We start from the raw sequence: 26259 nt of genomic DNA on the forward strand, positions 1-26259 counted from the left end.
TTTTTTTACCATTACAAAATCGACAACTCAAGTAATATAGATATCATGCGAGTTAACAAAATTTTCAAAGTATTTACCAAACTACATTGACAACGTAATTAAAACATCTGATACAATAAACAGATTCTTAAAAGTGACGATGTATTACTTATTATCTAAAACAACAACTAGAATCAATACTTTCAATTAACAGAAAAACAATTCTGTCGCGAATCGACGACTTACCTTAAAAAGCATGTTAAGGAGAATACTGTCTTTGCCTTCCTTTTCTTTTAGAAGTATGAGATCACTGTGCAGAGGTGAATCAGGATCAACACACATCAGCCTGACATTCCATTCATACAAACTGTCATTTACTAATTCTATGCTGTACATTCCTGCAACAAATGTAAGTAAATACTTGAATACAGTGATAAATCTGATTTTTTTGGTGGCACAATTGTTAAGATATATGTACAAGTGTGGAATGAAAACTACATTACTACCTTTTTTGAAACTGTCACTTCGATAAATGTCGCGCAATTCTTTCATAAGCCTGTCTGTGGCTTGCACACTGCCACAGACAGATCCTTTTAAGTAATCTTGTCTTTGATTTTGCCTCAACCTTTCTAACGTTGCAAGATGTTCCAATTCTATTTCTTCGCCCTTGAAAGTTCAATTGGTATCAGTGTAGATAAATGCAAGTGTAATCTATTTAGTGAATTAATCCTTTTATTTACAACTACTCTATTTACCTTACTCTTTGCATTGGCATCTCCCTCATCCATATCTAAATGAAGGTCTTCCTCTGCATCGCTCTCTTCGTCATCATCAATATCTTCCACATCTTCAGCTTCCATCCTTTGTGCCGCAGCTTCATTTGATCCTCCTAAACGTAACGGATCCAAGGCTGTCCTTAACCGTTCAACGTCAGGCGGTTCGGGTAATGAGTGAAGTCTACATAATTCTTTCAAGAGAATCCCAACTTGATTAATGACGTGGTTGTCACGGCCTGTGGTAGTACTTAAAATTTGTACCGCGTTTGTAACACTTGTTTCCTCAGACTCTGCAAACCAGACTGGTGGCGTAGAGGGATAGGTTTCCTGCGACATTCATTAAAATTTATGTAATCACAACATACAGAGTGAAATGAGACTTCATCTTTTTTTAAAACGTTGTAACAATCACTTTATGCAATGATATCGAACAACAGCAATGAATATTTATGTGACATATTCCCAATGGATTGCAATCTGCCGGTTTATTCAAAAAATATTGATTCCCAGCGATGGAATTTATTTACATATAACTCTTGATGACGTATTATGAGACCCGATGACACGCATTGTTTAATTGCTCTGATAAATTGAAAACTTAATGTTTCAAGAATTACTGACTCGCTGAAGCAAATACCGCTTACCCAGTATAAAGTAAAAAGCATTCAGAGAAGTAGCCTCGCAATGAAAATTTTTTTAAATTGTACAGCAGCTTTGCAAAACGAATTGTACATTAAAAAGACAACTGTACGTCAAGATATTCAAATATGGATTTATCGGCGACCGCAGCTAGGCTCGGCGTCGGTGCCACGTCTGTTACATATGCGTAACAGAAATTGTAAATTAATTAGCAACCATATTTTCGAACCGTATTTTCTTCACAATACGCAAATGAGCGAGAAACATCGATCTCCTGACAAACGAACAAACAAAGGGGGGAGGGGGAGGAGAGGGGCGCTTTTCATATTGGCGTCTATTCGAATTTTTAATTTCGACTTTTGTTTTGGAGTTCTCATCCCTCTGGACTCTCTCTCCCCAGCTCCTCGCTATCCACTCACCGTGCGCGAAACGAGAAAAATAAATTTGAACACCAGGTGAAAATGTTAAACTATCGCGACAATTTTATTCGCCCTTCGACTCTCGACGAAAAGGAGACTATCGTGAATCTCGATTCGCATTTGCATCTCCAATAAAAGGAAACATGCAGGGCGCGAATCTTTTCCTTTTTTCTCTATCTCTCTCTTTCTCTTTAACACACGTGATTACACACGTCCATTGTTTACACACACACAGCCCGATAATAAACTTTTCAGCGTGAATCCGCCGATTTCAAATCATTCATCGGGTCAATCAATGAATCCTGATTCGGTAACAAAGTGCAAAGACGAACAAACACACAATTATTTATTTTTGGCGTTCGCATGTATTAACAATGTTTATGCAGTTTTTCGGGCTATCGGACTGAGGGGTAATCTGGCAATAAAGAAGCGAACATGACGATGGTAAATAGTGAAAGAAGCGCGAGTGGATATGCTCGTTGTTATCTAATTTATCTATAAATATTATCTAGTGTACACGAAATTAGTAAGTAGTTTGGTAACCGTGATATAACTGTCGGAACGATGCCGATTTTAAAAAAGGCGTAATATTTCTCTTTCTTCTTCTTTTTTTTTTTTCTTCTTGGTTGCAAACACACACACACGCGAATGTACAGACGAGGAGAACAGATATCATTACCGAGGGGCTTACCCTCTATTTGTGACATACATTGACCTCTAGCACAATATTAATTCGTCTGAAAATCTCCACGGAAACTGGCTGATTGAGGCGAGAAAGAATCGATCGTAACTACAACAAAACGCACGGGGCAACGAAAAAACTACACGAGAGGCAAATGCGTGTACCGAGTATCACGGTACACGATACAGTGTTCTCGGGCATGGCTTTTGTCAAAAGCCCCCCCAAATAACAACACGAGTGTTATTGTTTCTTTGTCCCCGATCGGTAGCCAGACAGCAACGAAACCGCACACGGTGGCCGTGGTGGGAAATGAGGATGCCAACGATAATTCCGTATCCGGTCCCGACGTCATAAATCGTATCCATGCTTGGTACACTTACTGTAATATTGGCGTGTATTTCGTATTTCTTCCCATTTTTACCGACGAACCTGCAGCTGAGTTCGTCCACACTCGCAGACATTATCTGAAATCTCTCATGGCTCTTTGGGAAGACGGACTCAAGAGTTTTTATCTCCTGCTTGAGGGTGTTCAGACAAGCCATTTGGGGGAGCGAACGAACGTGCCGGGCCCCAAATTTTTCGGCGGCGCTTGTTTCAAAAAGTGTAGCAACCCGAAAGAAACACGACGTACCCGATGACTACCCGACAAAATGGCGACCGCGACTGACCACTTCGGCCAGCTTCGTGCAACTTCGTCGCCAATCGCCACAGATGCCAGCACTGGCGCGTTCAAACGCTTGTGACGTTCTTCCGGTACAGCTGAGTGCCGCTCAACGTGCTGCGACATTTGAAAAACAAAATGCGGACGATTTGCACTTGTGAATGTAAGTACAGTGAAATTCAATATATGAATATTTTCACTTGACCTTGCATAAAGATTCGACATTCGAAATAAAACTTACGATTTCAAGAAAAAAAGAAAAAGTTGAACGAAATGCGTGTCCTTTATACGTCTCTCTCTGTAATATGTAGTCATTTTATTTAAGTATAACATCAACTTCCAAAAATAATATTATATTATTTATACTTGAAATATTTCAACACTTATATCTTTTTGTTAAGTTTCACTTTTATTGATGAACTCATGTCACATCAATGAACATAGATGCTGATTTTAGTCAATGTCAATCTATTTAAATTAAGTATAAAATAATCAACACTTGTTAATTACATCATGAATTTATTTGAAATGTCTAGTATGTCTAGTTCTTATGATCTATATGTACAGATGATAGTGTGATAAAGTATAATACACGCATATTAACATGTTAACAAATAAATGCTCTAATCTAACATACTAAAAATAATTAACTTCCAATTTTTGGACTGGGCCCACAAATTTCTTTTTCTTTTTCTTCTTTTTTTTATTTTATATCTCTTGGAACAACATGAAGCGATTATTAAAATAATTCAAGAAATTCCTTCAATATTTTATTTGTCAGTTTATATTCGCATATCTTCCAGTGACATACAATTTTTTTGTAATTGTTCTTCTCAGCGTAATTATGTACATATACTTAGAAGATCGTGTACGTTAAACTAGGTTAAAAAAACGCACGTGCAAATTTTAAAGCCACGTAAACGTATCGGTTCAACTTGTATTTAATTTATTAAATAAAGTATTTACATCTTTGCATTCGTTTAAAATCAAGGCGACTTAAATACAGGATAATAATCGCAATTACATTCTTTTTTTTTCTCTCTTTCTGGCAATAAGTTTCTTTACGAAAGTACAAAAATTAAAATGTGGCACATTATAAAATAAACAATAAATATATTATTTTACATATTGTACACAACTTTTTCACTGAATACTTTTCGCTTATAAATTTCTTGGTTCACTTTCTGCCTTTTTATTGAAATTAGAAAAAAGTAGACTCCAGTCCGTGGTATGTAGTCTTTTTAATGGCAATAGAATCTTTGAAGTCATGATATGACTAAGTGTAATTTATAAATAACAAAATATAGCATTTCCACCGTAACAGGATGCCTAAGCCTTTTTTTTTCTTATATGGAAAATCCATAATGGTCAACATTAATTTATTACTAGAATTATTTTCATACATATACATATATATATATACACTTTTTTTTTGCATATACATGTTTAGCTTTTTTTCCGTTTCATGTAAATCATAGCGAATGTGAAAGTTAGTCAGTCAATAATACTAATTTAAGCCTCTTCTATTCAAAAATTAAGAAAACTGACAAGTGGTCACTGATACTCTCAACATATCCAAATTTGTTTTTCTTTCTAGTTATGTACTTTTTATTCAATCAAACGAATTGAAACATATTTGCAAATTATAAACATAAATGTAAATTATATTTCATACTTGAATTCCTAATTACTTGAATAAATCAATTTATTTTCGTATCTATATTATAATTAAAATGGAAGACCATTTTAACTGGTTTTTTTAAGTATAACGATTTGTCAGTTTTTTAAACTTTTCTTTTGAAATGCCTGTAGTCATATAAATAAATATTTGTTATACTAATATTTTACAGATGCTTCGTGAAATGTACTTCAATAAATAGTAAACATAAAATAATACAATAAAGAAAGACATTTTATGCTTTATATAATCTAAATTTATATTTTTTGTTACATAACTTTCTACATAATTAAGCGTTCATTTAATTGTGATTTCTTTTATTGAAAATTAAAGGAAATCAATTACACTTTCTGAGTGATTGTATTTGAAACAGTTATAAAGCCTTCGTAATACATATCTGTCGGTAAAATACATATCCTCATTGTCTGTTAATACGTATCATACTTTTAATGGTACTCTAAACTGCATTTCTTTTTATTGACTTAGATATTTACACACTGACAATAACCTGAACAGAATTATTTGCATCACTGTGTACGGTGTTTCTGACAAGTGAACTTTAGAAAATAGAGTTTTCCAAGATTCAAAACGTAGAATATTCTTTTACCTAATAAGTTTTGCTAAGCTTACGTCACAATTTATATTAAACCATTGTTGTGAATTAGTAACAGTTTTAAATTATTTTTCAGTAATTATCAAGATACATATTAGTAATAGCTAGGAACTTGAAGAAGCATTATTTCCATCTCTTTAAATATACAAATGCCAAATTTTTTTGATATCCGTTTAACGTGCGACGTAAGTAAATTCGAACAACATATTTATCGCACATCGCATTTGTTAATGAGTTATCACTTGGCGGCATTTTCTTTCTCCGAATCACATTAAGATTAAAACTTTCATTTTATTCATTAAAGAAATACTACGCAAGATACTCTGTAGCAGAGGTAGAAAATGAAATAAAGAAAAAACAAAACGAAAAAAAAGAGGAATGATCCTGTTGTTTGTACAAGATTGTTCTTGTAATGTCTACGTTGTTTGTACGACAATCTCCAGTTGTAAACGGAAAATCTTAAAGAAGTGTTAATAATCTTAATATATAAAAGCATATCTAACTGCCAACTGTGCAACACTAGTTTTATACACCTCAGTTTTATTTACAAGGGTACTCTTGTCGATAAATACACTTTGGAGAAAGAAGTAGCTCACAGTATGTCACAGATTCCTTGTATTATAAAAGGTAATCTTCAATTGTGTGCACTCTTTCTGGCACATGTCAATACAGATTAGTTCCGGTTTACATATTCTCAGAGCATGTAATAATGCTGATTTCTTACATATGAGTCAAATCGGCACTTTTTTAAATTGCCGAATGATAGTAATCGTAATTAGGCCAGTAAGGCTGTAGCCAGTCCTAGCTGGTGCGTTGACGCTTTTTGGCAGGGTGTTCCTCAGAGGAATGTGCAGGTGCAGGCATTACCATCTCACTACCTCTATTAAACATATATTTCAATTGGGGCATGTATTTCATTATACTTTTTACTTGTATCAGCGGTAGCTCCTCATTTAATGATGAACACTTCCCTGCATCCTTTAACATTTTCATTTGTAACCTACAAAATAAAATCCATAATATAAAAATCAATATTTCCTTATCTATTACGTATTACTAATTATTTTCTTACCCATTTCCTTGATACAAGTCTATGTGCAAGACGTCTGTGAGGACTTGCCGACAGCTATTAATATCGCAAGAAGGAAAATACTGAGCGACAAAGTCAGGGAGTGTCATCAGCAATTCAGAATATATATACGGCTTGAAATTAATACAAGGTACCATTTTGTCTTCAACGAGCGCTTTTTGAATTTGATAAGGTTGAACTTGACAGGTTGATATATGTGTCTCTGATATTGGGATCAACGGTTTTCTACCCCTTGAATCCCTAGAAATAAATACTTCAATATAATAATTAAAAATTATTTTGTCTATATATATATACATACATACAATAATATAACTTTTATTAAAAATTTAAATATAATATAACATAGTAATGTAATATAATAAAATTAATGATTTCATACCTGGAATTGTTGTTACTACCATTAACTGGTATTAATGGTGGTGGGTATTTTGCATGAGACGTGTTATGTACGGATGGTGTATGCCTTTGTGGATGTAACAGTGTAGATACCGAAGTAGGCGACGGCATCAGAGCCTGTACTTGTTCGCTTAAACCAAGCATTTGGGGGTATGTACTTGCTGTAACAGCATTTGGTATACCTAACGAAGGTGTAGTATATGTTGATGTGACCCTAAAATGGAAAAACTTCACGTTTCATCTTAAGAAACATAAATTTAAAAAATACATTTATGTTCAACTATAATTATATAATTTGCATGAACTACAGTACTTAATAAAATTGTAAAATGTTTATATAAGATACAATATTGTACAGAAAATCTACACATTGTTAAATAGTTTGAAAAACTTAAAAGTATAGTTTAAAAGAATATAAATAGAGAAATATATACATGAGATATTAATTATTAGATTCCCTACAAAATGTATATATTGATTCACTGTGTTTGTGCATAAATAGCAAGAATATTTTGTATCTCATACAAATTTTAATATTTCATCAGTTAATATTTTAAACAAAAAAATAATAATGATCTAAAGCTATTATATCGTTTAAAATAATGAACAGAGACAGAATTGAAAATTAATATAAATGATAATAATAATAAATGATAATAATAAAAAAGATATATTCATATTTTGTATATGATTATCAATATCTCATTTCATAGAATTTCTACAAAAAAGGATTGATAATAATCTACTTTGTAAGAAATAAAAATAAAAGTATACCCAAGAAAATATAAAGCAGATATACGTGTTTAGTAAATAAAAGAAATAAAAACATTAGAAACAGAATATAAGTACTGTTTGAAGAGGCACAGGCAATATATAGTTACTGCAGATTTATATAAGTAAAAAATTTGTTAATTATAATGTTCTTGTGCATGCTATCTTACTTTTGTGTAGTAATCATGACTATAGTACATTTTACAGGGACTCACCAGTCATCCTTCCCATAGGTTGGATAACTATACAAAAAAATCATACGTTGTATGTACAAATGCAAAAAGCTATAGTGCAGGTTTTCCATATAATAAATAATAATTTTTTTGCAGATAATATAATTATATACTCCAAATAAATAAGTGGTTCCCTAAAATTTGACACTGCATGCTCAATGTATTCTAATATACATCATATTAAGATCACTTTTCAAATAAAGTTATTTTAAATTTTTAATATGCATTGATAAACTATATACAATGTGAGTGATAAATACAATGAATTACACTAACATAACTACCAGATGAACAAGGTTGTATTGAATTAATATTTAATTTCATCTTGAGCTTGGATAATACATCAAGAAAAATAAATTATAATTAATCATTAAAAAGGAAATAATATACGTATATAATTTGTTATATATAAACAGATTTAAATAAAATATTTCATAGCGTGCTGTTTAACACTAAAAACTCACATCAAATATATAATTTACTGTTTTCTAGTCACTAAATTGAAAGCAAGCACAAAATATTGATAATGCCGTGAGGACAAGAAGAGGAAATGCTTAACATTAAAAATGAAAATATTGCCCTGAATATTCTAAAGCTTCATTTGAAAAAACGTAGATATATATTGAGAAACAAAAAGCTTTTAAAAAGATCCTTTATTGCTTACCCAAGATTAGGTTGACTGGAGTGAACCGTTGCTCTGACAAGAGGGGGTGGTTGGGCCTGAGCAACATTCTGCATAGTTGTAACTGGATAAACTCCAGGATACTGAGCTGCTGCACTACCTCCACCCCCTCTACTTCTACTGGATTGTTGCGAATAAGTTTTTGCTGGTGTAGATATTTGCTACAATAAGAAATCTCATACTATTACTGATGAAAAATTTGTTATGTACTATTATCTTATACTATTACTGATGAAAAATTTGTTTCAATATAATTTGTCAGTAATAATGTGACTGCAAAGAATATTTACACTTTTTTTATCAAGTTTTATATTTCACTTTTACAATATCAAATTATTGTAATCACATGAAAACTAGTATGTACATACAATGATATGCAAATATAAATATCTAGCCCTTGTGTAATAAATCAAATATAAGTTAAACTTAGAATTTAATCCACTAAAAACCAAATCAAGTTTATCATAATATGTACATCATACAATATTCCAATTTTAAATTGTAGTCTAGATCCTTGGAATCCTCTTCTTTCATAATAAGGTTAAAAAATAAAATTTCATAAGAGAAATGAATTCAAAAACTGACAAATAAAATGCTGCATCGACACAACATTGATTCTTAATGGATTAAACTTAGCTTTCTTTAGAAAAATATCTGTAAAAAAAAACAAAGAAATGTTTTTTAAAGAAAAATATAAATACATATTCCAAAACTTTTACAAAAATATATTGTTACGTGCAATTGATAATGTAAATATAATTCCTTCACAATTCCTTTACAATTGAACATTTTGCGTTGAATTACGTTACAAAAAGAAAAGCTTATTAACTTACATTGTGCATGTTTAGGGATGAGGGCATTCGTATAATGGAACTAGGTTGAGATACAAGCGCCGTTTGGAAGGTGGGTTGACCACCGACAAGCCCCGTCCAACCGTTAACACTTTGTACAGTGTTCAACATTGGTTGTGTGACAATATTCGACCTGCCTGAGGACAGTGCTGTCGGTGACGAGTGTGCAGGATGGGTGGTCGAAACGGGTCTTGGCTGGCTGACTCGTTGCTGCACTTGCGACGTATTCGCAACCGATCCACGTGGTAGCATATTATGCATAGGAGCAGCACGTGAATTGACATTCGCTTTACTTGCGTTATTTTGCACTGGAACTTGTTTGATTGCCGGCGGCGTCGGTGGCTGTTTGGTCCAACCGCCACCGCTGCCACCACCTTTGCTATTCACTAACAATTGAGAGTCCATCACTTTTGTTGGCCAGTAATCCTCGAACCCCGTACCAGGAGGGAAATAACTTTTAATATCATTCAAACTAATCACTGAACATGTCTCACTGGCGAACAGTTCGTTACGAATACCCTGTACTTTGCAACAAAATTTAAGGTACGACAAGTCCCAGCCCTCGAGCTTCTCCGCTTTCAACTTGAGATTCTCGGTCTCGCCCTCGAAGTAAAACAGAGGTACATATTGAAGGCCGTCCTTCACCGTGTAAGGTACCACAGACTCATTGTTTATCCGGATGAACCCACATTTGTCAGCCCTGTGCCCATTGGACACGTTCGGGTTCGTGCCGGCCGTTAATTTCGTGTAACACACGTCCAAAAACGTATAAAACTCCTTCGCGTCCGATAGACGAACCACTAAGTCTTTGCACGTGAATGGCTCACGTCCGAACTGATTCTCGCAGTGCTTCACGTTTATGTCGGTGAACAGCTTGCTCTCCGCCTCAGTTATGTAGTAACTCCTTATACACGTGCAACTGTAGATGTCCGAGTGCAGGTAACTCAGGTACTTATTCAGCAACTTAGACTCTAAAATTCGTACAGCGCAGTACTTCTCGCCGGAACGAAATATATAAGGTATGTGACAATCGTCGAAGCTGGTCCATCCGAATCGGCCTCTTTGGCTCTCGTCGTCCGGTGGTACTTTGCCTTCGGCCGAAGGAGGTTTCGCTGACACCGTGGTGGTTGACGAATCTGCTGGCCGTTTGTTCAAGTATCCCAGAATACCGGGAAGAGTTGACTGAGGAAGGAGACATTGCGGAGGCCTCTGTTGTGGCGGTGGTACCCCCGTGATCATTTTCGCCTTGTTTGCTTCCACCATTTTGGCAGCCAGTTCTCGGATCTCCGCCTCATCGGGAAGTTCTTGTTTGACAACGACTTTATCAAATGCTGGAAAAATAGACACTTTTAATATTTTGAATAACTGTGGAACTGAAAATATACCTTACACGTACAACTATTTTAAAAGAGTCGTGATCATCTGCACTTTTGTACGTATAATCATTGATCGCTTCAATTGTTTGTTATTTAATCTTTACATTAAACTTTACGTTAACTACTTGACTTAGTTTTGTTAAAAATAATCAATATTATATAATTCCAGTTAATTAAGTAAATAAACTAAATAGACTAAAACAGAAAAAAAATTTTTCTAAACCAAGACATCCGTTATTTCTTAATTGTTTTAAATGATTCTGTGTGAAAAGTGCAGACAACGACCGATGGAGCAGAGCGCGGGAAAGTACACTTATCGCGTGTCAATGCACAATTACAACATATAGCCGAACAATTAACTCTCATTATTTTGGAAACGATGACTCATTACAAATTGCATTCATCGTAAAGCAAGTTATTAAAATTCATTTGCATATAACGAAACTGTCTTTCGTATTAGATGAAATTAGACACTCTCAATTTACGTGATAGTATATACAGCATACAACACGTGTTATAGTATATACAGCGTACAAAATCTACGCGCACGAGCATGTAATTCGATTGAATTATTATTTCTGCGCTAAATCGTCGAATGTTCAATTAGAATTATAAATATGATAATTATCTACTCATGTTACATAAGAAAATTACGGCCTTCTAGAGACCATAATTTTCTTTCGTACGAAACACGATCACGGAAAAAACGTTTATATTTTCAATCAAGGCAAATTGCAAATACAAAAACAGAAAAAGAAGAACGCAATAACACATCAGATCATTATCAATAATTTGCGTGATTCATGCACGTGTACACAAAATTGATAAAATACAAAATTGCGAGACTCTCTAGAACACATCCGACTAGAATATATCTTCTAAGGGTCCGTAGAATTTCGAACCTATAGTTGCGCACACGCAGTTTTGCAAAACGTCAGGTACTTCAAAACACTGTACACGTGACATCTGTTAATTGATCGTTCGTTGTTCAATCGATTTAAATCCGCCGTCACTTGCGTCGACGTTCGATCGAAAATAATCGTGCATTGTCGTCAGCGAAAGACCAAGGGGCTCCTCCTTTTTGAAATCGGACGGAGAGAAAAAAAATACTCTCGCGCTCTTTTCGGCCGACATCGATTATCAGACGAAAACAATGGACTAATCGAGAGGTGTGCGCGCACGTGTGCATTAAAATACATGGAAAATTCGCCGCGCTGAATACTTGCGAAGACGCAATCGCATCCTTTGAACTTTCGTCCGATGGAGAATATTTGAAAACGTACTGAGTGACACTTGATCGGGCGCCGTCTGCAACGGGCTCCTTCTTTTCTCGAGCCATATGGCGTCCGTGCTGCTATCAGCGTTCACCGTATGCATGTCTGTGATATCGTTCCTCATCCTCGGCGAACAACAATGCTTCCCAGTCGAATCAGAATCACATATCGGTTGGACGGGTGGCAGAATCAGCAGAGAGGTTATGCGCGCTGCGTCTACCGATGTGCACTGTCGATGGGACGACACACGACCATGTTACACGACAAGATGTGTGATACACAGTTGCTCAGACTTGACTCTCGGACAGAGGAAAAAGTTCTATCCTCCTTCTCCACTGTACGTTTCGACTCTCTCGGCAGCTCCAAGTTTTCACGCTTTCCCTCGACGACGACGTTTTCACTTTGCCAGTTGCCAGTCGCGATTATTATTATAGATGGCGCGAAAGAGTTCTCGATTTGACTCTCGAGGGATACGTTTTGCGAAATAGACAAAACGTACGTAGATGAAACGGCGGTATCGTTCACACTGGCGATGTACGTGTCGTTCGTGACACGGGCGTACCTCTGGACCCCGGCGAAGCTTCGCCGTCAATTAAGGTGCTCTCGGCCAAGGATAGCGCCATTTTACACGGACTTCACTTCTGTGACTCTCCGATTTTCAGCCCGTCCAGCAAGCCATGCCGTAGAACATCGAGCTGTCTGCCTGCAGCTGCACAGAACACTACGCATTCCGTGGTCTAGCCGACCGTCAATCCTTATGGAGCAGAGCACGACACGACGCTTAGTTTTCCACGCTGACTGTACATGTTAGTATCGTACCTCCGCGAGACGAGTATCAAGCACCCGTTGTCTTCAACTTTCCATTTTTAGGAATCTGTCGCACCTCCTTAATTTCCATCAATAATTTCCCCCCGAATAACCTAATTTTACTTTGCCGCGATATTTTTAAATGACAACTTCTTGTAACATGTAAACATAAAAGCACTCGATACCGATGAATTTTATCGAACGAGTCAATACTTTTCAATTTGTTAATACGCCAGTAAGCTTTTATTTTATTCTCCCGTGTGAAATATAAAAGCGCGAAACACTGTAAATTTTTATCGAATATATGTCACTCAAAAGTTAAATGACGATAATCTTGAAAAGTAGTAAGTTTAAAAGCTAAGGTAATCCGTCATGATATTATTTATTTCACTGTGCAACCAATCAAGAATTTGTATTAAAATTATCTACTGTATACAAAGATTCTTGCTGTTTTAGATAAAAAGAGATCACTGGTCTGCCTGATAGCTACCGCCATCTAGCCGTCGCACGCAATATTATTAATTACATAAAATTTCATTTCCAGATATACGTGCTGCGCATGCGCCACCAATTTAAATAAATATAATATTAAATACAAATAATTTAAATATTATTTAACATTATCGTAACAGATTCTTAAAGTTCGCTTCATTATAACAATTATTTCGATACGAAAGAACGTTTATTAATCTACAGGAAGTAAATACTTTGTAAGATAGAAGGCAGGTTCTGTTTATACTAATTGCTATATTTTGATGTTCGATACACAAACCTATATAAGACCGTTGCTTGGCAGCAGTCTTTAGTCGAAGCCGATCAGTGACAAGTGAAGGATGTATTTAACTTTCTGCTGTAAAAACGATAAAGTTTCAAAGTCGGAAGAAATGATTTAAGTACGTTTTTTTCCTCTTTTTTTTTTTGTTGCTCTTTACGTAGATAGCATAATTTGTTGTTCTAAATAAATATATTCCTAAAAGTAACATGCACAAGATTATTTCAATTTTTAAATTCTGCAGCGAATTAAGTATTTAAATACCGAGGAAATTGAGAAACAAAATTAAAAAATTTTTATGCGCCATTTTAATACGCATGCTTTTCACATGTCGCGTTCATCACTCATACCTCAAACAAAGAAATCTTTATTATTCCTCCTTTATTATTAGGTTTCGTAAATGGCATTTTAATAATATTTTAGCAATAACATATATTATTGCGTATATTATTAACAATAAATAAGAATATAATAAAATTGGATTTCTTGATAAGAGTATTAGCCACATATATCCTCCATAACCTTAATGACGTTCAATCAAATTTTGTTTGTTTCATATACTATGTTTCACTTTCAAAATTGTTTACTGCCTACATAGCTGTCAGAAATCAAAACTGATCAATAGAGTTCCACTGCTTCTCATCTTCGGTGTGATGTGTCATCGTTTCTTCATTCAGAGAAGATTCATAAAATTATGAAATTTTATGCTAGATACGTCACTGAATCGTATAAATAGGTGAACCATATCCTCGATCGGATTTCGCATCGTGTGTCAGGGATCGGCTGCAGCAGCTAGGTACATACCGCTCAAAGAGTGGCCAGGGCCAGCGCGTAAGATCGCGCAGACGATGTGACAACGTTGCACGGTCGATATGCTCTTTCAGGCAAAGTGCCAAGATTGGTAAACGCACGCGGGGGTATATAGTCGCGGTTTCAGGTGCCCTTCCCTCCTCTAACGCCCGCGTTTCATCCCCACCTTCACTCCTGGAACTTACCCGTGGGATTCTGCGTGATAGTGGGGGTCGAATAATAGGGGTGGGGGAATTGAAGCTGCGCAGAACGTCGCCAGACATACGCCACTGTTTGTGCCTTTGCGCAGCTCTTACATACATATACCCAACCGTCTCCTATGTACTACATATGTATTATACTTATTATTTTAATCATGATTTACGGCTGCAACGTTGCCGGTTCTCGTTGCAGGCACGCCCACTCGGTCTCTCTTTTTTCACTTTTCAGTCGTACATATTAATACATAGATATACGCGGGGGGAGGGGGGGGGGGAGCAACGTCGCTTGATCGATACTTAAAGAAACATAATACAATAACAAAAAGATATGTGAAATTATATTTGTCAGCATCGTACAAACACGGTAAGCGTACATTTTTGCAAATAAAGATACATGTATCTTTGTCAAGGAACAAGGTAAAATGGCTCTCGTATATGCAAAATGAAAAACAAAAGGTATTTTCGAAAACTAGTAATTATATACATAGTAATTAGAAGTGTTTGTTTATTGCGTTTTTACTTCCATTACGTTATTTTAGTAAAAAGTTACGACAGACATTGATCTATATGACTATGCAACGTTGCCATTACAAAATGGCTGTCGCGGCCTTGATTGGCCCGATTTCTTCTATGGCATACGCTGGGCCAGTTGTTTGGCAACACCGAACGGTCGTAGCAGTCTATTTATAGTAGCTCTCTATTGCTGCTGTTGCTATGCCAAGTGGTGGCACAGTTTGCGGAGAGGGGAGACAGTAGGAATGGAGGGGGAAGAGATTACCAAAGAACAATATGGCGTTGAACCGGATGTGCCCTCTACGAATCTATCCATTCTCTTTGCCATAACTGCATTGTCTTTCTCTCTCCCTCTCCGACATTTCTCATCTTCCTTATATAATCCCCTTTTTCTTCCTAATACAACATATTTCTTTTTATGTTTTGTTCAATTACGAAATCAAAAGAGCAAACATTACGTAACAGGGTAAAATATCGTCTGCGCGGACACAATTGAACGCCTTAATCGCAATAAGACGAGACAAGGTCATCGCGTTTTATGTGTATTTTACGACAGGGAAAACGAGGATAACTCGAGGGAAAGAAAATAAAAGAACGTTCGATATATCTGCGACAATGGAGAAGGACGATCTAAACACGCTCTATCATTTTTTTTTTAAACATAATTTTTTGCGCAACTCGCTAGGATTGCATATGGCGGCGTGCACTTGTAGCAGCTGACAAGCGTCATGGTGTGCGTTTCCATGGCACACAAGCACGCATGCGACTTGCACGAAGCCGCCGCCTCGGGAATGCTCGGCAAACTTCGTGAAACTGCCTCTTTGTTACATCATTCTTTAGCTCTTATGTAGTACATAAGGGCGGGTACATTATATACTGTGTCTGCACATATTTCCCTCCCAGCTCTCGCTCTCGTATATACAGTGTATATAGTTGCCTTTGCATATATGTGCCGACGGAGCGAACGGACGGGCGGTCGAGGGAGTGAGCTCGGCTCCGCGTTACACGAAGCGCACAAATGTGAATCAACTAGAACGGACAAGTACATGTAAGATATATCTGTTTTATCATCAATAATTCTACGAGATGTAATAAAGGAAATTTTTAATTATCCGATTCCATGTTGAATTGTTATAACTCTATTGGAGAATACTTTCGCAACTTTTTAGTGACTTTAATTAACTTGTTATTTGTTTCCACTGCAAAATATAACGATGCTTTTAGCGGAAATGTTATTATTCCATTACTGAGTAAACGCGTATATTTATACTTTTTGTATACGTAAATTTTAAACTTTTATCAAAAAATATGTTTTACTGAAACATTAAAAATTATACTACTTGACGTACGAAAATTATAATGAAAAAACCAAATCCAAGAACAGTTTTGCACAATGATTTATCAACTATTTTGATTTTTAATAAATTGACAAATTACAAGTTATAGGTTATACACGTTTTCTATACACATTGTTTTGTTAAATACATATATGTTTTGTTAAATAGAACGGAACTGGCGATTTTTTAAATTTATTTATAAAACTTGTTATTATTGTACAAGGTCATTTGTTAATATTAATAACTTGTCATTTGCAAATCCTCACCAACGATATTAATTCAGATAATAAAATTTGTATATTCCATTTACAACAATCAATGAAAAGGCAGTTTTGAAAAAAATGTTTCTAGTTCAAAATTAATAATTGATATTTATAATTATTTTTTATCACATTTGTGACGCCAAAAAGCTTTTGAATCATATATTTCATATATAAAAATTGTCCTATTTTTTATCCAATATCTACAATTAATTAACTTCTATTGTTCTTCCATCTTTCTGTTTTAGTTATATCTTTCATCTACTAATAGTGGGATGATACATCGACAGTACTAGTAATATTTTGACAGATAACCTAACCTCAAATAATTAGAAAAATTACAATTATAGGGAAATAGTTATAAAACAAGATTGGCTGGATCAGTTAATAAAAAACTAATGATCGTTTTTATAATAAAGAACTATACTGAATTTTTTCGTTACACTGATATAAAAAACTATCATTATATACTATTTTTCTGTATAATCATATCGCATAATGTAACAATAATTTAACGCGATATACGGAATTGAAAAAATGAACGGATAAACATACAACCGTTACTACCTGAATATAATGAAATTTTTATGAACGAATATATCTATATATAATCTTTCATTAATATAAACAAGTTTTTAATAAAGGACGACACGCTTTAAGCTCCTCGTAATATTTTATCTTTATGGAAGTTACACGGTTCTCTGATTTAAGTATTCATTACACAGTTTCTTCCCAAAAAAATATCTATATTGCCAGGATCATCTTACCGTTTGCTTTAAATAAACCATGACGTCATCCTCTGCAAGCACATGCGGATAAAATGAAATGTGAATTAACATCCTTTTATTGATCATACATCGGAACGCATTGCAAATAAGTCTTGTTATTAACGATTTATCGTGCGTGTAAATATTATAGCTATAATCAATATATCATGTATATTTAACGGGATATAAAAACATTTTTGCAAACATCAGACATCGTGCACGTAAATATCATTAATCACGATACTTCTTTCGATATCACATAACCTAACAATCACAGTAAACATAAACAATCTTTACAAGTCCTTTGCGTTCATAATGCGTCGTTCAAATACAATAATCCAAACTCAATTAAGGTTACACTACTACTGGCAATAAAAACGAATTCACAACAAACATGTATCCACTTGCACGTAAGTAGTCTTTAGTATAGTACAGGGATTAATAAACGTTAAGACGTTTTACGTAGCTGCATGTGTGATTCTATATATGTACACATGCCTAAACAAAGTAATTATAGCACGCACAATGTAAATGATTGAAGAGTGATAAAAAAAAGTCAAAAAAGAGAAAAGAACCCGTTGTATGGAATGAAAAAAAAGAACGAGAGGTAGTACAAGATAAATGGAAATACACATCAGATTTTAAGAGAACAGTGCTGCGCAGTCAAATTCCACGTGTGGTTGTTGCAACGGTATATTGTCAACACGCGAGAGATGCGTTGACAGGTAGTCCCAACGAGAGGAACCACGTTTCGCCGGGTCTGCACGAGATGCAGATCATAGAAAGCACGATGTGTATACCTTCTAGGCACTGGGCACTGGGTACAACATAGCGAGAGAATAACGTGATTGGACGTGGTAGGAAATCGAGTGAGAACACAACCGGGAAAGATGAAAAAGGATAGTTAGGTGAGTATCTAAACGAGGGAGGAATACAGATAGATGGAAAGAGAAAAAGAGACAGAGAATATCGGGAGAGAGTGAGTGACAGAGAGAGGGTGGAGAGGGGGAGAGAGAGGAGGGAGGGAGAACGATACGCGCGAGTCTGCTATCGCCGCTACCGCGACCGCCGCCGCCACCCATAACCTCAAAACTTACCTCTGTTGATTCGGGCTTCGACGATTTGTACGTCTTCGTCGATGCTCCTGTCGTTCATCTTCTTCTTCTTCTCGTTAACCTGAATGTCCATGCACATAATTCCACAAAACGAAACAACACTTCCGCCACACGGTCACGCTACCCCTACGTTCCCGTGACATTTACATGGAACTGTGTGTGCGCGCGCGCGAAATATAGCATATCACACTTACGAATGGGGAAAGCGAAAGGGTCGTCGCACGAGGGCGCCGCGAAATGCGCCTCTTGCGTGTCGCGAGGTCTGTTCTGTGGTTGTTGTACTTGACAATGGGACGACAAGACACACTAGCGGAGAGAAGAGGAGATAGATATCCTAGGCGAATCGCATGGAACGATTTGGTCCGGTTGCCTTGTTATACGCGTACACGCAATTCTCTCGCGGCCCGCGTTTTCTGCTGTTTTGTGCGGAGGTGAACCGAGAGGCCGACCGGGTTCCGTCCAGATTTGAATGTGGTACACGTTGCCAGTTCTTTCTCGTACCCCCTTTCGTCCCCCTACCCACTTGTCCTTATGTACTTAACGGTTGCGACGTTGCCGCACATCCGGTACCAATGGACCAGTGGTGGGGGAAGAGAATTTTGCAAAGGAGTGGGGGATGTACATAAGTACCTGACAACGCCATAGTGGGGACTGTGGAATGGGGTGGGGGTGAGCAGGGGGTATGTACATAGAGAAGAGGAGAGGGTTGTTGCTCGGGAATGGGAATTTTCCATGACGCTTCGGGGCAACAGCGACCGTTAGCTAGGTCACGTGGCTTTACCGGAAGTCGTAAGGGCGACGCGCCACGATGCGCGCGCCCTCCTGTTCCGCTTTTAAATTTTTTTCCCTTAAAAACAGTTCTTCTCGCTCTCCTTTTTTTTTTTTTTTTTTCTTTCATAAGCCATGTTGATCAACATTATACATTGGAGATGAAGGACAACAATCAAAATAATTAAGTTTCAATTTTATAATTAATGCATCAATCAATTTCATAAATTTGGAAAGTGGAAAACTTATCGTTATTTTTGTAAATCCATGCAAGCAAATCGCTCGTCTCTTGAAAATTGAATGTCAAACAAAAAATATAGTTGATCAATTTGACTCATATTTATAAACAGATTTCAGAAGTATGTTTTCTTTCAAATGTCAAGAACGACTTGACTTAGTGTGACACCAAACGTATACATGCTTTCTTCACATTGAGAGTAATGAAAAATAAAATATAACAAAAATAGTGTAGTATATAATTCACGTTATTATATTTCACTGAAAGCCACGTGTAAACCAGACGGATTATAAATTAAAGCTTAATACACAAAAAATAGATATAAATAGTTTGCAATGCCCTTAAGCGAAGCTTTGCGATTTAATGAAAAAAGGAAAAAAAAAAAATGAAATGTCATATACGTATCTGTAGTTCATACTATTTATCACGCTATTTATATACACCGTTGTAGAAAATACATGCGCGAAGATCGATTTATCAACGAAAATTAATTAAATACGAAATGTTTCCCTTTCACTGCTTCTTTTTTTTTTTTTTTCGATCCGAATGGAAAACTAGTTACACACTCCGCGCAATATCTTTCCGCGTGTATTTTCAGAGAAGGTTTTCATAAATAAAAAAGACAATGACATATTGCAGCTTTTACGTGCTGTATAATATTAATGTTGCCGTAGAATGTCATTTGCATTGAAAAATGAAATACAAAATTATTTCTTTTTTTCTATAAATAAATATGAACACTCTAAATATATGCACATATATTATGACACAGGTGATACGGTATGCACAGGAAAAAGAAATTCACGAATGTTCTACCAGTGTAGATAACATTAATTATAGTTAAATGCAAAATCTAAATCACTGCATTGTACATTGCTCAATGGAGGTATCGGAGGTACGTTGTACAGACTCTTCGATATCTTTAGTAGCTAATAGCCCTTTGGTACTTTCGGCTTCTTTCATCCAGATTTGTACCTGTCGATTGGCATAATAATTTATTATAAAATGAAAAAAGAAATCGTGCATCAAATATACGTGTGTGTGTGTGTGTGTGTATGTACACGTACGCACACCCATACATTAATGAACGTAATAAAAGCACACAATAAATGTTGCGAGTAATCATAAAATTTAATTACGACGGTGCATCGAATTATTTGTCCCGCAATATTGAAATCGTTCGATCGTTAGTTACTGTAAAAAATAGCGTGGAATATTTAAATTTAAGAAACGTTTGAACAAGGTTCATGAGTTGCAGGAATTGTAACATTTATAATATTTATCATTTACTTTTTATTATCCATTGAGAAATCGGAGCTATTCGTAATTAATTACGATAATTTATCTTTGTAAGATACCAAATTAATGACGTCCAGTGATCGTCTGTTATTTAATAGAAGCAACATATGATTGGTTGAAAATTATTTATTATTTTAATCGAAATTAATGATGAATAGTGAGTAATAATTACGGCAGCCAGTCGTAAATTGGGTTGTAACGCAATATTTTTATAATTATAACAAATTGTAAATGAAAACAATTAAGAATGAAAAAAACTGAATCGAAGAAAGTTAAATAAAAATTATTTTTGTTTGATGAAATAAATAGCTGCTGCGCGAGCAAGTAATTATATTAGAGAAGAACACCTGCGTACATACTAATTAAAAATGACAAAATCGCGAGTTGTAATATTTTATTTTATTTAAACGTCGAATTTGTCGTAAATAGGTATGAGAATTTATTATTAAAGAATCTCAATTTGAATTTAGACTTCAGGATATCATCCGCGTTTCATATAAAATGAATTTTCTAGGTCGATCAATTTTTCTCGTTATTTTTATAATATATTCCAAACTCTGTAGAATACCATTGGGAATGATTGAAAATATATACTGAATTAATTGAAAAGTAGACGCAAAAACTTTCAGCAAAGGTAAAAAGATTGAAAATTTACTTTGTTACTTTAACGTCTGGTTAAATTGACTTCGAGTCGTCATATTTGTACGTACTGCATTAAAATGCATTATTGTACTACTCTTAATGTGGTCTCTGAATAAGTAATTACAGTAGCTGAATTTTCCTCTATTTCTTTGTCTCTGCATACATAGGTATATTTTATATTTGCATAAAACAGGCCATCAAATAAAATAAACGTTCTCACTTGTATACACAAATTGAAGAACGCGTGACAAGAATACTCTTATTTATAATAGGGTCTAGAATTATTATTACTGATATTACCAATATTGTTAATAATAGATTAGTTATTAAAAAATTGTAATTAATCGTTCATATTTACCTGTTTGTGTAATAAATCTCTTCGTCGGCCTGGAGGTTCTTTTCCCAAAAGGGGTACCAATATTCCTAGACAAGACTGAAATTTTTCTAAACCGAGGGCATAATTTCCCTCCGCGAGATACAGTTCGGCGACCTCTCCTATCTCAAGGCCATCCGCCATACTGATTGTGCTTTTGCTAAGCGTCCCTATCGATAACAAACACAATAATCGATAATAATTACGTAGATTTTCAAGCCACTTGATATTTTCATTAAAATAATTAAACACAACCGATCTATTTTCGACGTTTCGTGTGCTTTCTGCATTTTTGTATTCTTCCCCGTCAAATGTATGAATAATTAAACTACGAATATTTATGGATTTATGGAAAATTTATGAGTTTCTATAGCGTGAAAAAAATATGTAAAATACACGTCGTAATAAATTCGATAAAAATGGCCTACACATTTGCATAAATATCCATAGTCCATTGCCAGTTGCAATTAAAAAAAGGCTTAATAATTTCGAAGGACTAGCGTTTAGGAAAAAAATAATCATAAAATAATATCTCCTGGTAATGAGAACGATCGTTAAATTCGAAATCGTTATCAATTCACAGCTTGTACTTGGTGCAGTAGTTGAAAAAATTTTCTGCTGTCAAGAGATCCAGTTAAAACAGTCAATTTCATAATTTCAAAGCCGCATTGCCTTATCTGGAATTCCACGGGCACATTTTATTATATCCCTAACGACGAATAATGAATAAATTGTAAACTAATATGTCAGAAACTTTCTCGTTCCTAATTGGAATTACACATACATACGCATTGTATAAAATGGCCTGCAACTAGGTACGTCGTATAGATTCTTTTTTTTTTTTTTTTTTCAATTTTAATGAACTTCATTTCGTATACATAGCACATATTTACAAGAGAAATTTTAATTACAAATTTAATTTCAGATAAGTTCTTGCAACTTCCGTGTATTTCGCGAAACATTGAAATGCTATTTTATTGTTATTTCAAACGTTATACTTAACGAATCATAATTAATCACGTGTTACGATTCACATTGAACAAATCGTATAATTATAAGGAGTTTGATACAAACGTACGTAGCTCGTGATGTACGAATGACGGCTCGTTTAAAGATGATATCCTCTGGATAGAATTTCCTTTATGTTCCACAGGAACACACTTATCTTTATCGTCGCTAGTGTCTGCACACGACGCCTTCAGCGTTTCTGCTCTTTTGATATAATCATTTATTCGCGATCTTAAATTTTCTTTCCTCTTTAAATCAGTCTCACCTGACGAAACAACCAAATTATTATACAATATTGTATTTAGTATTAAAATATTAATACGACACAATATTAAACGCTGTATATATATGTATATATATAATAATTAAATTAAAATTAATATACAATTATAGCGAATAATGATAAAGTAATTATAATCGTTTATGTCGGTCTTTCTTACTTGTAACAATGGGAATAAAATATCTGAGAGCCTCGCAATACAAATGAAAAGCCTCTTTTGAATTTTTCTCCGCGTCCATTTTCACGGCCTTTTGAATCAATTCTACCGCCTTCTCGTAATTTTCCTTTGTTGGCGCGTAGGCCAAATCCAGGAAATCATGAGCGAAAAATTCATCGAACGTTATCCTCTCGCGAGGGTCGTGCCTCAGCAAGGACATCAATAAATCCTTGCACTCCGGCGACACATGCGATCCTTTCGGTAACTGTGAGTTCATTCGACATCGACAAATACAGCCATAAATACAATTTTCAAACAAAGGAAGAACATACAGTGCACAAGAGACAAAAGTATAGCAGCGTTCGTGCAATTGGTATGTAAAAATTAAAAACAGAAATACATTCCACGTTATTAAAACTGTTTGATTAAATTTGATATGTTTTAATTTAATCAAATTTATTATTAAACATGCTTGTTAATATCAAATGAAATTAGAATGTAGAAATATATTCCGTATTATTGAATGTTTTATAAATTATTGTTAATTAATAGAAACGAAAAGGGATACATACATGCGTTCCATATTATTGAATTGTATTCAAATATATGTGACTGTATATTATACACACACACATTTATAGTAATGGGTGTACACACACGAATGTTAATTAAATTATTTGGTAACTTATAATTGGAGACCAAATATATATAATAGTAACGTTTTGTTGAAACAAAAATATTCGTACGGTGTTATTGATCAATTTGATCGAGTTGTGACAATGAATGACATATTTTAAGGACAGTGTTATCTGAATAAAAAAAAACATATCGTTGTAAATTTCCCGATCACTGGAAATGTCAAATAAGTACTTATACACTTTCCTTTAGCTAACTCATTCTATGTGATATTGTACACAAGTTGTACCATGTATCTTTAAGTTAATTATATCGTATAATTTCGTACTTGAACAAAACGTAGCTAGCTAATTATATACAGTTCTGTAACTGCAATTGTACATATCTATTTATATGTAATTATATAACGTAACAATAAGTTACACACATGTAGTATCTTGTGTAGTAAACCGTGCACATCTCATGAAGTAGACTGTGGATTTTTATGCAAATTCTTTTAGCTTTCTGAATGGAATTAGTGAAATGGAACCTGAATAGAAATTTGTTTCACTCGTTAGAAATTTAGGAATACTTCATTCCAGAGGAATACTCTACTTTGGTTGTTTTATATATTTTCACATATATTTTTATATATCGTCCACGTAATTACGCTTATCACAGTTTCTATTTCAACAAATATTTATTGATGTTAATTTTTCAATTACCATTTTGATACTTTTGTATTTGCGTAAATGCGATAAAAACTTCGCAGTCTAGCTAATGAATAAAATATACGTATGCAAGTATTTACGTAGTTTAATAAAAAAGAGTTCCAAGATTTTATGAATAAAATATGGAATCGTCTAAACATAAAAATGTGAAAATCATTCGAAGTAAAATGTAACTCGTTGGATCCAAAGTTAGCATTATTCAGCTTTTATATGTTTCTTTGTTTTTAACTTTGTTTAAACTTTCAGAATAAGTTTCCAGATTCTCAAATTTTTAAATTATACGAACTTTTCTATATAATAGTGCACTATTCTATTACATTTTTCTATCTCGATACGAAACAACAAACTACTTTATTCGCGTTCTCCAATAACGAATTATTCTGCCGCTTCATCTTTAATAGCTAAAAAGATAGTTTTTTCTGTGCAACTATTTCTGCACTCTCGGTTGAGAAAGAACATTGTTGAAATAACATGCGATTGTTCTTTTAAAATATCGTCGTTGATTGCAACAGTTGTCTATCTGAAGTCTGTCCTTTATTGACAGAAAGTGTCTCTTGAAATAAAATTGATTGATTACTCGATCGAAGACTCTACGAGTTTATTTTATAGATATTGCAGTTTTCACAGATACTTCGCAAAAGTTAGAAACATTGTTGCTTTATCCATTCAGTTATATAATAAATTTTTTTTAAACAGTAGCTTATTTAGTTGCACATACACTGTAATAAGAGAAAAAGTTCATAAGACTTTTAAAACATCCAGAGATTAACATTCTTCTTAAATACATTTAAGAGATGATTTTCATACGACGTTGTACTTCGAACAAGATACACATTTACTTTAACTCGTCGCAGAGATATTTCTTCTCTGTAGCAGTCTGTATGAGTTAGATAAAGGTAATGATCTTTTATTAAGATATGCTGTTATTACAAAATGTCCTATTTAATCGTGGGAGAATTTGCGAAGATTCAACAAGAACTATCATGTGGTATTTGGAGATTTTTTTTTTTTTGAGACTTTCTTGCGCACAGAGTGTACCAAATAATTAAATCCTGTGGAAAACAGGCAGTTCTAACGCGGCTGTTCATTGAAAAAACCAAAATTGACAGAGCAAAATTGACAGAAATAAATTTCTAACATGCAAGAACGGCAAATAATGCGACAGAGAGATGGGATCGAGCCCGATATATCCCTGCTATCTGAGTCGAGTCCGATATTTAAATTCCTATTTTCTGTATTACACATATAGAAGAGGATAAAAATGTGTCAACGAGTACACTTGCGGCGCATTCGTTGCATAAGCTGGCCTTGAACTCTAGATGCTGTTAGACCCATCTATTTATCCCTATACAATTTCTTGTTTCTTGTTTTTCCCGCGATTTCGTCGACAAGAAATCAATGTCACGCTGCAAAAAAAAAAAAAAAAAAAAAAATCGTCCACCTG

General features: G+C 34.6%; 3 protein-coding genes and 1 long non-coding RNA gene across 12 annotated transcripts in view; 1 reads left to right on the forward strand and 3 right to left on the reverse strand.

The window, feature by feature from the left end:
- Positions 1-3173, reverse strand: part of LOC122538042 (ubiquitin-conjugating enzyme E2 Q2) — a 5725-nt gene extending 2552 nt beyond the window's left edge. Inside the window, exons 1-4 of the mRNA XM_043671771.1 lie at positions 2876-3173; positions 735-1082; positions 486-645; positions 226-377 (exon numbers count right to left, since the gene is read on the reverse strand). Of these exons, the coding sequence (XP_043527706.1) occupies positions 226-377; positions 486-645; positions 735-1082; positions 2876-3037 (822 nt within the window). The 5' untranslated portion in view covers positions 3038-3173. The remainder of the gene's footprint in view (positions 1-225; positions 378-485; positions 646-734; positions 1083-2875) is intronic.
- Positions 3174-3913: 740 nt separating this feature from the next.
- LOC122537967 lies at positions 3914-19276 on the reverse strand. 4 transcript variants are annotated; one of them, XM_043671677.1, is made up of 7 exons: positions 18687-19274; positions 9456-10804; positions 8605-8783; positions 7923-7949; positions 6920-7150; positions 6520-6777; positions 3914-6447 (listed from the first exon to the last, which is right to left on the reverse strand). In XM_043671677.1, the coding sequence occupies exons 1-7, from the start codon at positions 18781-18783 to the stop codon at positions 6249-6251; spliced, it is 2340 nt and encodes a 779-aa protein (XP_043527612.1). In that variant the 5' UTR covers positions 18784-19274; the 3' UTR covers positions 3914-6248. The 4 variants fall into 4 exon arrangements, with proteins under 4 accessions (XP_043527612.1, XP_043527604.1, XP_043527627.1 ...); XM_043671669.1 differs by lacking the exon at positions 18687-19274 and adding an exon at positions 12133-12902; XM_043671692.1 differs by lacking the exon at positions 7923-7949 and having other exon boundaries at positions 18687-19276.
- On the forward strand, positions 13506-18580 carry LOC122538054. Its single transcript, XR_006308772.1, has 3 exons — positions 13506-13823; positions 13947-16273; positions 17071-18580. It is a non-coding gene; the product is annotated as an uncharacterized LOC122538054 (long non-coding RNA).
- A 1063-nt stretch (positions 19277-20339) lies between the features above and the next one.
- The window catches only part of LOC122538008 (serine/threonine-protein kinase ULK3), a 17514-nt gene continuing 11594 nt past the window's right edge, over positions 20340-26259 (reverse strand). For all 6 annotated transcript variants that reach the window (XM_043671732.1, XM_043671726.1, XM_043671760.1 and 3 more), the window contains 4 exons: positions 23473-23734; positions 23103-23297; positions 22010-22194; positions 20340-20685 (listed from right to left, as the gene is read on the reverse strand). In XM_043671732.1, coding sequence (XP_043527667.1) covers positions 20569-20685; positions 22010-22194; positions 23103-23297; positions 23473-23734 — 759 coding nt within the window. In that variant the 3' untranslated portion in view covers positions 20340-20568. The remainder of the gene's footprint in view (positions 20686-22009; positions 22195-23102; positions 23298-23472; positions 23735-26259) is intronic.

Source organism: Frieseomelitta varia, unplaced genomic scaffold (assembly GCF_011392965.1).
Source record: "Frieseomelitta varia isolate USP_RPSP 00005682 unplaced genomic scaffold, Fvar_1.2 scaffold_163, whole genome shotgun sequence".
Classification (NCBI taxonomy): Eukaryota; Metazoa; Arthropoda; class Insecta; order Hymenoptera; family Apidae; genus Frieseomelitta; species Frieseomelitta varia.

Coding starts and splice junctions, on each gene's coding strand:
- LOC122537967 (XM_043671669.1), bottom strand. CDS start 12,247: ATGAGGAACGATATCACAGACATGCATACGGTGAACGCTGATAGCAGC. Junction 10,805..12,132: donor GCCCGATCAAGTGTCACTCA/GTACGTTTTCAA, acceptor CTATTTTTCCAG/CATTTGATAAAGTCGTTGTC. Junction 6,778..6,919: donor GGTAGTAACAACAATTCCAG/GTATGAAATCAT, acceptor ATTTATTTCTAG/GGATTCAAGGGGTAGAAAAC.